The sequence below is a fragment of the Corvus kubaryi genome, unplaced genomic scaffold, assembly GCF_017639235.1.
Source record: "Corvus kubaryi isolate FWS band 111438036 unplaced genomic scaffold, C.kubaryi_AGA036_p1.0 37126, whole genome shotgun sequence".
In the NCBI taxonomy this organism is placed as follows: domain Eukaryota; kingdom Metazoa; phylum Chordata; class Aves; order Passeriformes; family Corvidae; genus Corvus; species Corvus kubaryi.
In genome coordinates, this window is record NW_024581031.1 from 824992 (window position 1) to 841100 (window position 16109).

A 16109-nucleotide genomic window follows, 5' to 3' on the forward strand; every position below is an offset into this window, starting at 1 on the left:
ATCTATCTTGCCTGGTTTGTCATATTCAAAATGGATAACTGAGCCTTTCCTGAACTTCTGTCTTCCCCAGGCTCTCAATGTACTAAGGTTGTTCTGTCTTTATCCTACCATAGTGACAATCATTCACTTCAGAAAATTCACTGCAGAACTGGAAAAAGGGCAAAGGAAAGTAGCACCCAACTGACTTTTTGTCCTGTGGGTGAAGAAATATTCTTGACATGAACTGTTGCACAGAACAGTATTGTAAAATATGGGATTTGAGATGTGATGTTGGGCCAGTCTCTGGTGGAAGTTTACTGCATAAGAGGAGTTGGTCTTTTAGAAAGGAAAATTTAACCAAGGGAGCAGTGAAAAGAACACATTCAAAGGGAGAAAAAGCATTAATTTAGCACAAAATCAAGGTCCTGGAAAACAGCATTAATCAATACATCAAAGAAGATGAAAAGAAGGAATGCTTTGTCTTTGTGCAAATGTTAAGTGCCTGCAATAAATAAAAGTAATGAAATCCCTAATTTATAATACATTTGATCAGGTTGCTAATAATCTAGCCTAATGGGAAAATTCAAATGATTGAAAGGCTGAAAACATATTTAAATAGCACTGGGAGGGAAGAAGAGAAGTGGTGGCTTAAATATGTGGTATCTTTATGAAGTAACTCTCTGGAATGATTCACAGCTCCACTATCTAATCGGTAATGTGTAAAATGCGGATCTAACTCACCATGTGCAGAAGGCCACCAGTAGAGAGCTACAGGCCAGTTCCTCCTGTAATGTGTAGGAAGAAAAATCACTGTTATGGGAGACTTCAATTACAGTGTTACTGGAATCACACTGCCTTCTTAACAGTATTGTTTTTATTTCTTTTAAAAAAAGATATATATATATATATGATGTACATAAATGTAAATGATTTATCTCCTTCTATGAAATCAGATTTTGAGAGAATTCTGTTAGGCCTCATTTTCACAGATGAAGACAAAATTAGTGGTGGTTTAACTACCAAAGGGAGTAATTAACCAAAGTACAAAAGAACTTGAGTTAGCTGAATTCTAAGCTGCTAGAATGAGTTTAGAAGATCTATGTGTGTATGTGATGTGCATAGATATGTCTGTGTGCTCAGGGCACTGAAGGGGCCGGCTTTGAGAATAATTGGGACACTGCTGTTCAAAAAGAGAACTCACTGAAAGCAAGGAATAAAAACAATAAACTAAAAACAAAAAGCCAAGGGTTAGTTGATTTTAATAAGTATGAATCAGAATCTAGAAATTGTAGACATCTACTGAGGAATGTGTGTGTGTAAACATACACATACACACATACATGTATCTATAATACACATGTATATGCATTATCTACGTCAAATATATTGTATATGTATATAAATACACCCTAAATAAATCAGTGGTGAGGTAGGATCAATGTTGTAAACTACTCTCTTTTCATTTGTACTAGACTTTTATATAGAAAAATAATATATAAATATATATAAATAAAACTAATTAATTGTAACTTTAAAGTATGATTACTTAATTAGTTATGAAAATGGAAAGTGTTTGAATGATGCCATAGGAATGAAAAATAGAAGAGTTTAAAAAGATAATTCTGGGTAAGTATTGATGTTCTGTATTTGGAAAAGGCAGCAGAAGAGCATGACAAGGTCTCATTAAAATTGTAACTAAGGATTCTTAATAATGGATAATAATGCTGGGCATTTTGCAGTCAACAAGTTTGAACTGAGAGTTTCTGAGAGTTATAAAAAATCTGTTTGAATAATTCTCTGAGTCATTGCTGTTGATTTTTTTGTAGAGTGTTGGGGAAGTTCCAGATGATGAGAAGAAATCCAATGTTGTGCCAATAAAAGGCTAAAGACCCAGATAATTATAAGTCTGTCAGCCTGACATTGGTCTCTGGGAAAATAATGGAATGGTTTCTAAAGGACTCAATTAATAAAGAATTAAACAAGGGAAATATAGTTATTACTAATCAGCATGGGTTTATAGAAAACAGACCATGTCAGATTAGCTTGGTGTCATTTTTATGGTATTACAAATTTGGCTGATGTAATGAAGTTCTGTAGGGCACTGACTGGGTACAAAGTATTGATGAAACCTATGTGCTTATTTAGCAGTGCAGAAGCAAAATGGGTAAATTCAGAGCTGTATGGTTAACAGCATAGGAATTGGTTTTTTGCTGCTTACAGTGAAGAACAATGTACCTTGAAAACAGACATGGGTCTATTTTCTGTTGAGCCAGAGCCTGTACTTCGCACACAGCTCTATCTCCCTGGAGCATGATGTATCCCACTATTCTTCTAAAAGTAATGAGCGCAATCAATTACTGGTAAAAGCCATCTGGATCCGATGGCGAACTGTGAGCAGTGTGTTTGGATGCTGTCTGATAGAAAGATTGCAGGTAGACAGAAGGGTGAGAAGCATAGGTGAAGACTGAAGGGGTATAAGGATGGTACATGACAACAGAAACATCTTTTGATTCTTTTCTCATTTTATGTTTCTCTTTGGTTGACCAGCTGGGTCCTTTTGTTGATTTGTTTGAGGCTGCCAGTTAATGGGTAGAGCACCCAGCACGGTCAAGTGCTACGTGGTACTTCCTAGAAATGGGAACTGTGATGAAGTAATTCTCTTATTGCAACCTCTACTGTCAGAAAAAAACTACACAAAGGCTAAAAGAGAACAATTTGTAGTTAGCATGTATGAAGACAAAATTTAACAACCGTTTTTACTGAGTTCTACTACAATTTTTTCAATCTCTTCTTATATAAATCATTGGCTTTGCTTCCCAAGAGTTGATTCATTAAAAGTGGATCAGAGTATTTTCTTTTATATTGGTTGGTTGTTAGAGCTTCCTGGAAACCTTAATTTCTGTTCTTATGAGAATTCAGATCTTGAAGATAGAGCAGAGAATAGAACGAAACCTTCCAGATTTCTATCAGCCATGATTGATGAAGAGTTGCTGAGCAAAGCTGCAAGAAATTTCCATACATTCGTCTTGCCCACAAGTTTTATGGGAAGTCCAACTGTATTCCTGGAGAACTTTCATAGGAGTGAGGTGAGGCTCTCCAGTAGACAAATCACCTAAAGACCACTTTAGACAGCTCATTTCTCATCGTGATGTCAATTGGGTTTTATTAATGCTTCATGCAGAAGTGGAGAACATAGGAATTTTTGAAGTTGGGTCAGCTCTTAATGAGCTGTAAATAGGGCTTATCTAAATACACTGTAGTTGCTTGAATAATTAATTTTGAATAATTGACTTCATGGTTCTTTTAGATTATTTTTTCTTTTTGCATTTATAATCTATTGACATCCAAATTGTTAAGTCTAAGTAAATAAACATTACATGGTAGAATTCATCCAGGGGAAATAATTTATCCTGAAGTCAGTATTTTATCCTCAGACAATATTCTGTGGGCATATACATTCATAAAAATGCCATCTGTGGAAAAGATCTGGATATCCCTGTGGAGATTCATGATGCTTAAAACATTTTTTATAACTTCATGAATTTCTTTCAGAACAAATGAGCAAAAGAAATACAAAAAGGTGATATACTTCTATTGAAAACATGGTAATTTTCTAGTTGAGATGAACAGAAGTACATTAGATTTTAAATTTCTGCAAATTTTAACATTAGGTACTGCAGGAATTACTGCGAAAACTCCAGTGCCAATTTTAATGTGTAGCTTGATACTATTGCTCATTTATGTAGATATATTAATTACAGTTTTAGTCCTGATTTCTCTAAAAGGCTTTTGCTAACAGGTTTTGAATCCATTTTTAAAAAGTGTGCAAGGTGAGAAAAGTCTGAAAGTAATTTTGGATGTGAAAAGGCTTTTGTGTCATTTTTTATTAAAGGCAGGAGGTACAGAGGAGTCTGTTCCCTTGTGCATAAATAATGAGGGCTCCTACTCTCCCCCTGAGTTACAGCAATTAGGGCTTTTGTAAAATTGTTCAGATGCAGCAGTGAATGAACAGTCATTGAAACTGAAGGACATGACAACCAAAACTGAGAGAAGAGCTTGAAGTCATGGGTAATTCAGTATGACAGAATACCAGAATACCACTGAGGCCAAGGGCATGATTAAAGAAAAATAAGTGTCTCTGCCTTTAGATCTGCAATTACAGGAGATGAAATATGAAAATGGAAGGGAGTAAACGCCCTCCTCCCCCCATTCTTTAAATAAATTTAAAACCAAAAAATGTAGATAGGAGGAATAAGAAATTTTCTTAGAAAATGGTTATTTTTCTAGCATCTTTAATGAAATGGTTTTAATGACCTGGAAAAGATCTTCTAGTATTGGTGACAAGATATTAAATGAGAGGTATCGTTGGTCTGTCCTGATGTGTTTGTTCTTCTCTCCCTTAATTTATTTGGAAGATAAGTAGAGGATTTTCAGAAAATTTATAAAACACATAGAATTTGCAATTACAACCAAGAAAAATTTGCATTTAACTTTGCAGTTTATGTTAATAAACTTGTCAATGCCAATGTAGATTATTGACTTTTAAAATAGCTAAAATATGTGTGCAGCTTTTAGAGTGCTACTAAAACCTTGGTCATGCAAAAAAAATCTGCATCTCCAAATAAATAAAGTTTAAAAATTCCAAGTTTTATGTAACTGTAGTATGAGGTCATCTGGTAGTGGTTAATCTGGTCAAACTCAGGTGCAATCCTAAATGTAATACATATTTTTCTGGATTTCACATATGGAAAATTTGGCAGCCCAATATGGAGACAATTTTACAAGACAGTGGGACCAAAATTGGGTATAGTTTTTCTGAAAATTGTTTCCAAAAATAAATATATCAGAGGTGTGGGGATGTTCATGCAAAGACAGGCATCAGCTTTTGTCAAAACAATGTAATGTTCTAAGTTGATTTAGTGATGGTTATAATCAGCAGTAAATTATAATCATGCTAAATGATCAGGTTTAGTATGTGTAAGTGCAACATAGAGCAGAAGATACTGCAGGTGTTTGTAAAGTGAATAAAGTACTCTGATAGATTAAAAATGCAGTGCTCAAAGTTTGAAGTGTAATTTTTTTCTCTCTCTTTTATTTTAGTATATTTTTAATAGCTGTCTGGATTTTTTTTTAAAAAAAGACAAACCTGGCATTATAATTTGGGGATCTGTTTCAGTAGAGTGTAGTGATTATGTGTGTGTGTGTCTGGAAACTGTGGGAATAAAGGATCATACTGTTTTAGAAATCAAAATACAGAATTATGCTCTTAATGGTGGAGACACGGCAGAGAGGAGTTAGAAGCATTGCTGAAGGCAATTATCTAGAGACTTGCTAAACTCACTGCACTGTTCATATTAAATATACTAATTCCCCAGGCACTAACTCAGCTCAGGGAAGTTTCCTAGGCTTTTCTATATTAATACTGTTAAGAGGAAAGGCAGGGAAGCCAGGTTCGTTTGGGAGGCTAATTGGAACAGAACGAAGAGAGTGGAAAAAATAGCTTCATTTTCTGTTTGTAGAGGATTGAAGACCTTTGTTCTTTCAACTTCTGTGTGAGAGAAGGGAGAGAACTTTCCAAAAACACGAGAACCCCAGTTCTGAATACAGGGTTTTGCATTGTGGTGACTGGGTATACAATGAATGGCCAGTGGTTCTTATCCCAAGAATCCTTATCCCAAGGATCCTTTTGCTGAGCAGGGATTAGCATGCTGTCTCCTCTTCCTTTTGGACATTGGCATCCTCCCTTTTGTCGTTCTCCTGCTCCCAGTTGTTGCACTTCTGCATTTCCTTTTTGATTGCCTATTTGTATTTGCCTGTCTTTTTTTATTTCACTGTGCCCGAGCATTTGGAAACTACACGGGTATTTGCCATCTTAGTATCTCTCATTTTATTGCTGCGTGGATTGCTTTGGTTTGGCCGGTCTGGTTTTTTCCCCCTCTACTCTCACACATCTGGAGGAAAGAAAGGGCTTCCCAGAGAGTTTCTGGGAGTTTTGCTAAGAGTTTTCTACCCTATAAATGGATGAAACAGGGTCTGCCTGAGCACTGTTAATTTTCTTCTGGTCCCAGCTGTGGTCTGTAGCTTTTACAGTAGAGACTCTGCAGTGCCCAGCTCAAATGCATATGCACAAAGCAAACCACCAGAGCAGTGCTGCTTTACTGAAGGATCTTTTGTCTTGTGAGAAAACTGCAGTTTCAAAGACTTGATGAAGTACAAGGCTGCATTTGTTCTGTGGATAGTCTTTTCCTCCTCCAGAGTGCTGAAACACTGAAAGCATACTTGTTGGTCTAGGCCTACCTTGTCTGCAAGTGTCTCATGTAAAATAGCTCAAATATGACTATGTATAAAAATACACATTATATGTGAGCCTGTTAAAACCTTTAAGAAAAGTGACATATGAATAATGATATATTTTCTCTCTACTGTTACCTGGCATTTAGATTTATTTGGCTGATGCTACTTGCCTTTATCCATGTTGTCCTAGTGCCTAGGAGCCAAACAGGTTTGATTTGTGCTGGCACATACAGTGTATGAAGAGGAGGTGGAGTGGATCACTGCAGTCAGTAAGAGAAAGGGAACATCAGCCTTAACTCCTTACCAGTGCTAGAAACTTTGGGATTTTTTTTTTTTTCTAAAATGAAAAGGTAGCTTGTTCAACCTCAAACACAGTTTTTCTGAAAGCAGAAAATGTTATTCTCAAACTTCAGAACTTAAATCCATTTATTAATGTTGACTCTGAATAATACTCTGGTTTAGCTAGTTTCAGTTGCATACTTTCTGGGGTCTGCAAGTAACACTAAAACCAAGCAATAAGTATGGGTGTCGTTCAGTGAAATAGAATGCTGGACAGCAGTTGGACATTGAAAAACTCCTTTATGTTTGTTATGAAGATATTGAGGTTTTGTTAAAAGAAAGCATCTAATGAAAACGTGTTACAGGCTAGAAGGTCGGATTTGGTAAAAAAAGGGTTTTTTTCTGCAAAGCATAAACACAGTGTAATTTAGGATTCATAAAATCCTTGGAATTTTACTTCAAAGTACAGTTAAGCCCTTGATGCAACTCTCACCTTAGAAGTCAGAATCCGGAATTGTCATTTAGATTCAGTATCTGTATTTAAAATTGCCTAATATGGTTAGTTGCTTGGCATGGCATTATAATTGAGGTATTTAATAAACTGTTTAAGTACTATTCTTTTTATCCATACAGTTTCTTTGTGAGGCTGAGTTTTAAGGCCTGAAGTCTTAACAAATTAATCAGCTTTCCACAGCAAAGCAAACACAATTTCCTCCCTTGCATATTTTAAGTAATCCAGGCTTGGGGGCAGGGCCCAGTCTTTGGGGATGGTGGCTTCTTTTAATTCCTCCATAATTCTAAATCCTCAAAATTAGAGATGAGGAGCAGAACAAGAAACATTGCAATGCACAGTGTTTTCCTCCCTCCTTTATTATTCTGTGAAAAGGTAGTGCAAACAAGAGGCTTTCTGCTGCGATGCTCTGGAGTTGTGCATTGGGGTACAGTTTGGAGATTTATCACTGCGCAGGTGAAAATAAATTCCTGTGAAAAGTGTGTAACCTTTGCTTCTCATTGACTGTTTTTGTATAGATAATTTCTTTAGCTCTGTTGTCCCCAAGCATCTGAAGCTCAAGCTTCTGTGAGTCAGAGACATTTCCCTGCGCCACACTCAGATAAGCATGGTTGTATGCATGGAAGAAATTAACTGGTGAATCTATTACTTGTAATATTTTCTTTCCTCTGTGTGGTAATTTCTTTTACTGAGACAGAGACATTTTTGATAAGACAGTGGCAACCAGATATGCTGAACGTGTTTGTCCATAGCTGCAAGAAGATGAACTGCATGAAACCAGCTAAGCAAGGCAAAAAATATTTCTTTTGTAACTTTTTGAAATAATACTTATATACCTGCACCCTAGAGTATTTTAAATTGCGTTGTTATTATATTTCTTTCTGGACAAAGACCACTCATACTGATGCCTTTTCCCGGTCTTAAAATCAAGAATCAAACATGGTTAGAAGGGAAAAGAGGTTTTACCTTGGTATTTATTTTAAGGATCCTTAGGTGCACCACATCCAGTTCGAACGCACCTCCATGCACACTGCAAAATGCACACCCCCAAAAGATCTGGTATAACATTATAGGTTTTACTAATTAGCATATCTATCAAAGATTCCCCACTGAGAGGCCTGAATGAGCCCCCCTCCCCAAGGAGCCTTCCCCTGGATGGTTCTATCTTGGTTTACAGAATGTGTTCTGGAGGGGACCTTGGGGTCTGGGGCACACTGATTCCTAGCTATGAAGCTTCTAAAATGTTTAGTCTCTCAGCTTGACAAACAAGTCCAAGAATGTAGGCAAAAAGCACTAAGAATACAGAAGTTATAAAAGGTATAAAAGGGGTATAAAAGAAAAGGCAAAAAAATCATCATGGCATCAATATATGCCCTGGGGATCTGATCTTGCAAGCAGGTAAATGGTGGTATCCCCATGAGCGATCTCAGTAAGATGGGTGCCCAGCAGTGCAGGGATCAGTCCCTGGGATCCTTAGCAGCTGGATGCTGATCTACACTTCAGCTATAGCCACAATCTCTTGCTATTAAATAGAACTGTGTGAGTCTGAATAGGTTGCAATTAATTCATAGTGCTGGAGCCTGATCACCAAGATGAAATTCAGCCATCCTAATTGTTTCTGAGCTCTAATTTATACTCTGTATGCCTGTAACATTTTACTTTGATTGCAAGGCTTTGCATCTTCTTTGCACTGCCAAAAATTGCCTTTCACCATGTGCTTTGAGTGTTCCACTATATATCTCCTCTGCTTTGGTTTTGAGAATTGGAGTGAAAGGCAACTTCATCCTTCATCTGTAGCAGACTTATGATTAGATTTTAATGCAGTGTCAGGTGTCTTTTGAACATCAGCAGATCCATCAGTGTGCTCCTGGTTGAGGACAGAAATAAAGGTCTTCAGTTTTCAGTTGGAGAGTTGTGCCTTTAAATACCTCTTGTTCAGTCTGGAATAGGGGTGACCTAATTGCAGCCTCCCATTATCTGAAGGGGCTGCGAGAAACAGAGAGAGAGGGACTATTTACAAGAGCATGTAGTGGTAGGACAAGAGGGAATGGATTCAAACTGAAAGAAGGCAGGGTTAGATGGGATATTGGGAAGAATTTCTCCCCTGTGAGGGCACTGAGGCCCTGGCACAGGTTGCCCAGAGAAGCTGTGGCTGCCCCATCCCTGGAAGTGTCCAAGGCCAGGTTGGATGGGGCTCGGAGCAACCTGGGCTAGTGAAAGATGTCCCAGCCCATGGCAGGGGGGTGGAAGCAAAATTGTCTTTGAGCCCCTTCCAGCCCAGGCCATTCTATGATTCTGTGATTCTACTTCTCTTATGTTTGAAATGAAAAGATTTTATATATTGAACTTTCTATGAGACAAACAGTAGAATCTCAGCTGTTTCTGAGATTACAGGATACATAATTGTCTCCTATTAATTTCCATTAACAAAGACAGAAACGTTGCTCTCTTGACTGAACTGCCATTCACACTTGTCCTCCAAGCCCCAGTTCTTTCTGAAACATGCAGGCTCTTTTTTATATAAACCTGTACTTTGGTAGTACCTCTGCAGTATTATTTGTGGGGTTGGAGGAGGGTGTTCACAGCATTTGAAAGAACTGGGAAAGCAGTTAGATTAATTTGTAGTCGCTATTGTTGAAGTGGATATAGATTGGATTTAGCATTTCAATGCTCTGTAGTTTTTCCCTGTGGCACTTAAACAGTAGGTGAGAAATCAATGTCAAGTGTTCTGCTGAATTACTTACACAAACAGAAAATGGCATTTGAGCTGATAACTTTAGCCTGGATCTGGTTGAGCAAGAAACAGTTAAAAATTGCCATTGAGCCAAAAAATGGGAATCTGAAGTGTGGATACCTGACCCGAATGCTCTGAAACACAGAGGGAATAGATGGAAAGGGTATTGTTCCATGCAACTGGGATGAGCACCTGCCTTCTGCCTGAGGAACAGGGAGTGGGCCTGAGAGGGAAGTTTGTGTCAGTCAGTCAAGTCTTTGCAGAGCAGCATCTTTGAGCAATCCAAGCATTGCATAACTCGTATTTTAAACATAGAGTAATGTACTTTTACAAGTAAATACTACTGCAAAATTTTTAAATTAATTTAGCTGCCAAGATTTGCAGTTCTGAGTTAAAAACATGGATGTGAGTTTATACTTGAGATTTTAGCAGTTAGAAATATGCTGTTGGAGGTGGTTATTATTGCATTCATAAGCCAAGATAAATATTATATAAAACAAAAGACAGAAGATCTTGGGAAGGATCACCTGCAAATTTTTGCTGTATATGGGCATTAATATATTTATTGCAAAATGGAAGTGGATATTGTATTCAAGCAAAATTTTAACATGACATATTAAGCATTTTCCCCAGGTAAGACCAGGCATTTACTAGTCAGAGGCTTTACCAGTCTCAGGAAAAAATCATCTATGCTCAGCTGGCTGTTGAAAGAAAATAACCCCAGTTGCAAGGGGTATCAGGACATGGTTCTACAATTCTTATTTTGAGACAAGTGTTGTCTTCTAGATTTTTTTTGTGTTGTTAGGTCAAGAAGAGTTGTTGTGGGTTGCCAGAAATATTTTTAACAGACTTCCAAAGTGAAAATTAAATACATGGGTGGACTAAGCTGTCTATAAATAGAAAATCTAATGTATTCAGTGCTCTAAAATATTTTGTCTGGCTGGCAGCTACTGCTCCAGAAATGTGTGGGTGTTCTGTAGGTCCTTCACGTTACAGACACTCAAGAGAATCAAAAATACTGCCTCATCTCAGGCTTGCCAAGGCAACTGAATCCTGTTATGTGTTAAAAAAATAGTAAGTTTTTCCTCAAGGCAGAGAACCATCTAAGTGTTTTCATTAGCTGTTCATTACACACAATTTAAAGGCAATAATTAATGCCTGACCATAAGTATGACACCTGATTATTTCCGATACAGCAATAAAATGCCAATAAGGGTGTTTGAAAATGTAAAACATGTATGATAAAGCAGACTGTTTAAACTGGAGGTCTGTTTCATCATATGCAACTAGCAAATGCTACTTTTTGTAGACTGCTGTTTTCCCAATGTACTTTGAATGAATATGAGTTTTACTGATTTCTCAGAGTATATGCTGCATATAAAGCAGCCTTGGTTAATCATCATTAGAACATGAATATGGCATTAAAGTACTTTCTAAGTACTTCTTATAGCTTTTCTGCATCTTCCAGAAAACTTGTGGTGTTAGCAGAGGTGTAATTATTTCAAGATCAGATGCAGAAAAACAGGGGTAAATATTCTGTAGTTAAAGACCTTAAAATGTTTTTCATAAGGTGCTTCTTGTACATTACTGAGAATTGCTCAGATACATTTTTAAGTTCTTTAAGGATGATGAAATCAGGGTGATGGAAAAATGCTTTCTCTATGTATCATTTGTATTCCTTCTGAATTTGCTACATTATTTATGATGCAGTCTTGATATTATGGTGATCTTATATGTGAGGAAGTCTGACATTGTAAATTCAATGAAGATTTACCTGCCTTGAAAAATAGATGAGTAAATGAGTATTCTTAGTCATAAATGTATTATATATAATCATAGCAAACCAGACATTTCATGAAATGGTGTTCAGTGATTCTGAAGTACTCCCTTTGACTTGACTTGAGCAAAAAAATTTACATGTGTCTCACCTTGACAATGTAGAGTGTGGGCTTTAAGAACTCTTAAAACCTTGTACAGAGGCAGGAATATGTCAAAGATGGATATGTAGTGTTTTTTTAGTGATTCTCTGGTTTTCATGTGCATTCTTAAAATGGGAAATTTATTATACCCATTCTCATCTAAAAGGCAGCAGTGAAACACTTTGTGAACTTTGCTGCAGGTGGTGGAAATGTGCTAAACACCAACTCTCTGTATACTGCATTTCCAATTAAAGTTATTTTCAGTACACATACAGAACTTGGAGAACCAGTGTCAAAACACAAGGATGGATCAAAATGCCTTAAACTTGGGAAAAGTGCTGTATAAAATATCAAAAGGAGAAATAATACATCAAATGTGTCTCTGAGGGCTGTGGCAATACACAGCATCTGACATGAGATCGGTATTTCTCCCAAGTATCCTAGACAGCTAAGCACCATTTCATATCTCTCCTGTCACGTTACCTTTTTCCTGACCAAGAAACAGGTCACATTGCGTGTGAATGATTCCAGTTTCACTCTCTGGGCTGCTGAGCACTGACGCTTTCACACTGTAAAGCACTCAAGAATATTTTGCTTCATGGTCTTGTGAGGGCAAAGGGATATGGTAATTCTTTCTGTGGTGTGGGTCTTGGCTGTTGTCAATGGAAGCAAACTCTGATGCTCTGCAAGTGCTTTTTGAAATGCTTATTGGTATTATAGTGATGAAATATTATAACACTGATGGTATGAACATGTATTAATGTTCATATTTTCACAAAGGTTATAACTGCCTTTGATTTGAATGCCTTTGGTAATGTTAGTTCATTCCTTTTGACGAAGGTAGTACCAGGAGCCTTTGTAGAAGAGTCAACTTTTGGTACCTACCAGGGAGCCTGTATTTAGTACATTTTCAATGTTTATAGTGGGAGGAAAAAAGAAGCGGGGGGGGAAGTTAAAAGTAAGAAGCACTAACAAGAAATTATTCCTAATCATATTGCTATTCCTGAGGCATAACAGAAGAATTCTGGAAAAATCAAATTGCAGGATGCAAACCTCGGGTGTCAGCTTGTCACTATGTTACATTTAAAGTGGTTATTAAAATCATTATGCTATCAACCTGTGAAGTTTGGGCACACCAAATATAGCAACCTGCTTAATTGCTCGGTATTTTGCAGTGAGTGAAAGAAAAGCAGAAAGGAAGGTGGGAGTGGAGAGAACGGTGTGTTTTCAAGGTACCCTAAAAGGCCACTTTTCCTGTGGAGTAAATTATGCATTTGTTGTTCAATAAGACTTTAGTCTTTGAATATAAAATATTTTATTAGAAATGCAGCTGCCTGCCTGTCTACATAGCTTAGAAATGGTTTTATTGAGATCTTCCAACAATGCAGCACAACACATATTGACATGACTTGGTAGCTCTAATCATGTTATCGACACTGCTCTTCTCTTGGGAAATGAGATTAAAATGAACTGATATTGCCAAAACCAGTGTCTAGAATACGTATGGTCAGGTGTCAAAGTCTAATTTCCCATGGGAGTAAAGCTGGAGAAACTCAGCTGAACTTACTTCAGGTTTATATTTGTATAAGGAGCAACTGGATTCTTGATTATCATACTAGAGACTTGGCTGTGAAAGGCTGAAGTGTGATTCTAGGATAAAACAGTAAATGACAACATTGCTGCAGTAACTACATAAAGCTGGCAATGCAAATGTAAATTTGGGGATGGGAAAAAAAAGATAAAAACCCCAAATTTTCAGCCAATTAGTTTTGAAGAGCACATTGACTCCAAATTGTGTGTTGTCTCCATAAAAGTGAAAAATGAGGCCAGAAAAGTAATTTCTCCAAATACCATAAAGTGTATTTACTTTATTTCTTTTTATTGTTTGTCTCCATTTCTTTAAAACTGGGATTTTTTTTTCCCTTGTCCTGCACCAGGCATAACATAAGGCTGATGATGGAGAACCTACCGAGGCTCAGTTGAGATGTGGTAACTTCACCACACAGCAGCTGATGGCACTGCATTCAATGAACCTGCACAAATACTGACTTTTCAAGGTGCCATTCAGATTCTGTTTTGGTTAAGAACTGGAGGGCAGTCAGTCTTTCTTGCTTACATGTTATGTTTCTAGATTTAAAAAGTTGCAGAAAATTTAGCTGCAAACACTGAAATAATTTATTGAGCATATTTCTGCAGTCTGTGAATGTAATCCATCGCAAATTCTCCTATGCACAAAAAATTGAGGAAAGAAAATATAAACCTGATCTCCTTTTTCTCAAATCTAATTTAAGGAGCATTGAGAAATGTGACTGGAGGTTAGCGTTCACAATTTTTTTTAGTTCTGACTGGCAATTCTTGCCGTGTCACAATATGATTCATTATGAGAAGTGCGTACTCTTTGGTAAAACATACGAGTTGAAGAACATGTGCATCATATCCTCTTCTGAGGATAATTTCTTGAAGAGAATGTAGTTTTCCTCTGTTGGAAGTGTCTGCATGTGCTCCCTCCTTCCATCTGGTCGTGGAAGTTGCTGGCAATGGTGCTGTGGATACATCTGCAGATGTGAAGTGTTTGTTTGAAGAATGGAAGCTGATATTGCATTAATTAGCACAGCTATTACCAATGTCATTAGAGTTACACGTGCACTGGGAAATTCAGGCACGCTGTCTGGTAGGGAAGTATGTGGTATCACCGCTATTGTTTCATGTCTCCCTTCTTGCCAGTAGGTTGGTCTGGGACGAGAATACAATTAGGGATCCTATAGAGTATGAAATATCTACTTCCTTCTTTCTGTTCCTTGTTTTTTGTTTGGTTATTTTTAAAAATTGAGATATTATTCTTTTCACTAAAGGCATTATTTTTTCCTGTAAGACTTTCTAGTAGAGTTGTAATTATTAGTTGTACATTTCTTACAAGGAAATTTGATGTACTAACACATAGAAGAGTTTTGCTCTCCTATGAATTAATTATTTAATTTTGGGTTGTCTCTATTTAGAACTAGTTAGCACATACGTATAGAAGTTATTAATATGCTCACTCATCCAAAATAATTTTTCTGGATACTCTCCCTACTGTGATATGCCACCATAATTAATTCAAGCACATGTTCAGAAGACTCATGTTCTTATTTGAAGCTAATAAGATACTTGTAACATAAACATAAACTTTTTTCACCTGGAAATTCTGTCCTTTGTTGGCATCTCACTCTTGAAGGCAAACTGTCCTTTTCTGTGTGTTTGTTCAGTCCTGATCCCAATGGATGGACTTTACTGGCATTCCGTTGTTACATCAATATAGATGTAAAATATTGTCATTACGGAAGTGACTGAAGTAGCAGACTTTTCTTATAAAATCTCAAAGTCAGCCCACAATGAATTTTAGCATTTGCCATATGACATCCATTTAAGAAAACTGATTTGCAGCTTCTCTGAGTAGCTGTCAGAGATAAAACTTTCCCTTTATCTCTCAGCTGATACGAAGCTCCAGTCTAATACAAAAATCATGTGAAGATTATAATTATACAGAAGCAAATAACTGAAAAAATTGCCCTTCTTCTTTCGAAGGAAGGAAAAAAAAAATCCAGGTTTTGAAAAACTGGTCTAGTGGAAGAGGTGTCTGTGCCGGGGATTGGAATGAGTTGATCTTTAAGGTCCCTTCCAACCCAAACCATTTTCTCATTCTAACATGTGCCATGTTTATGTTGTTTTAATTAGTTTCAAGCTTCATTTATATTAGTTGTTCAGATTGTACCTATAAAATCACATAAACTGTTAGAGCCGGCAGGGTTACCTTTTTGTTTCTGTGAAATAAACGCGGAGTAGAAGGGCATGGCTGAACTGAGCAGGGGTGGAAGTTGCTTGGGAAACAATAGGCAGTGCTGCAGAGGCAATAAAAGATAGGGCTTTGTTGGTATGGCATGTTTGATTATATGAATTTATAAATTTATTGAGAAAAAGTTCAAATTCACTTTCAAGTCAATGGTTCAGAAAAGAGTGGCCAGTGTGTTGGTGGGTGGGTGCCTGAGCGCTCTCTATCTCTGGGTTCCTCAGTGCCTTCTGAAGGCTCTTTTGTAGGAATCCAATTATATGTTGAGGCCTGTTTACTTGCAGTGCCATGCTGATTCTCACCCAAATGTATTGAATGTAGCATCTTCTGCACTATTCTTTGCCTTTACTCCTTGTGGTGGTGCTTCTTAAAGGTGCTGGGAAAGGGAGAAAGAAAAGGGACAACAAATTATCTGTTTCCTTTTGCCAGTTATTTTATCTTCTCAAGTTTGGCTTTATCAGCTGTAATTTGATAGTCATGAAGTATCTAAAAACCAGTTTGCTTTGGAGTAATAAATGTTCTTACAGTAAACTATTCCTTTAGATTGAGCTTTCAAGGTGCTCGCTC

General features: G+C 37.1%; 1 protein-coding gene across 3 annotated transcripts in view; it reads left to right on the plus strand.

The window, feature by feature from the left end:
* ZNF804A (zinc finger protein 804A) overlaps window positions 1-16109 on the plus strand; it is a 159419-nt gene that overhangs the window by 85755 nt on the left and 57555 nt on the right. The window contains exon 1 of one of the 3 annotated variants that reach the window (XM_042021164.1): window positions 1841-3065. The exons of the other annotated variants lie outside the window; for them this stretch is intronic. Within the exon in view, the coding sequence (XP_041877098.1) occupies window positions 2952-3065 (114 nt within the window). The 5' untranslated portion in view covers window positions 1841-2951. Of the gene's footprint in view, window positions 1-1840; window positions 3066-16109 lie in introns of those variants that run through there. 3 annotated transcript variants of the gene reach the window in all.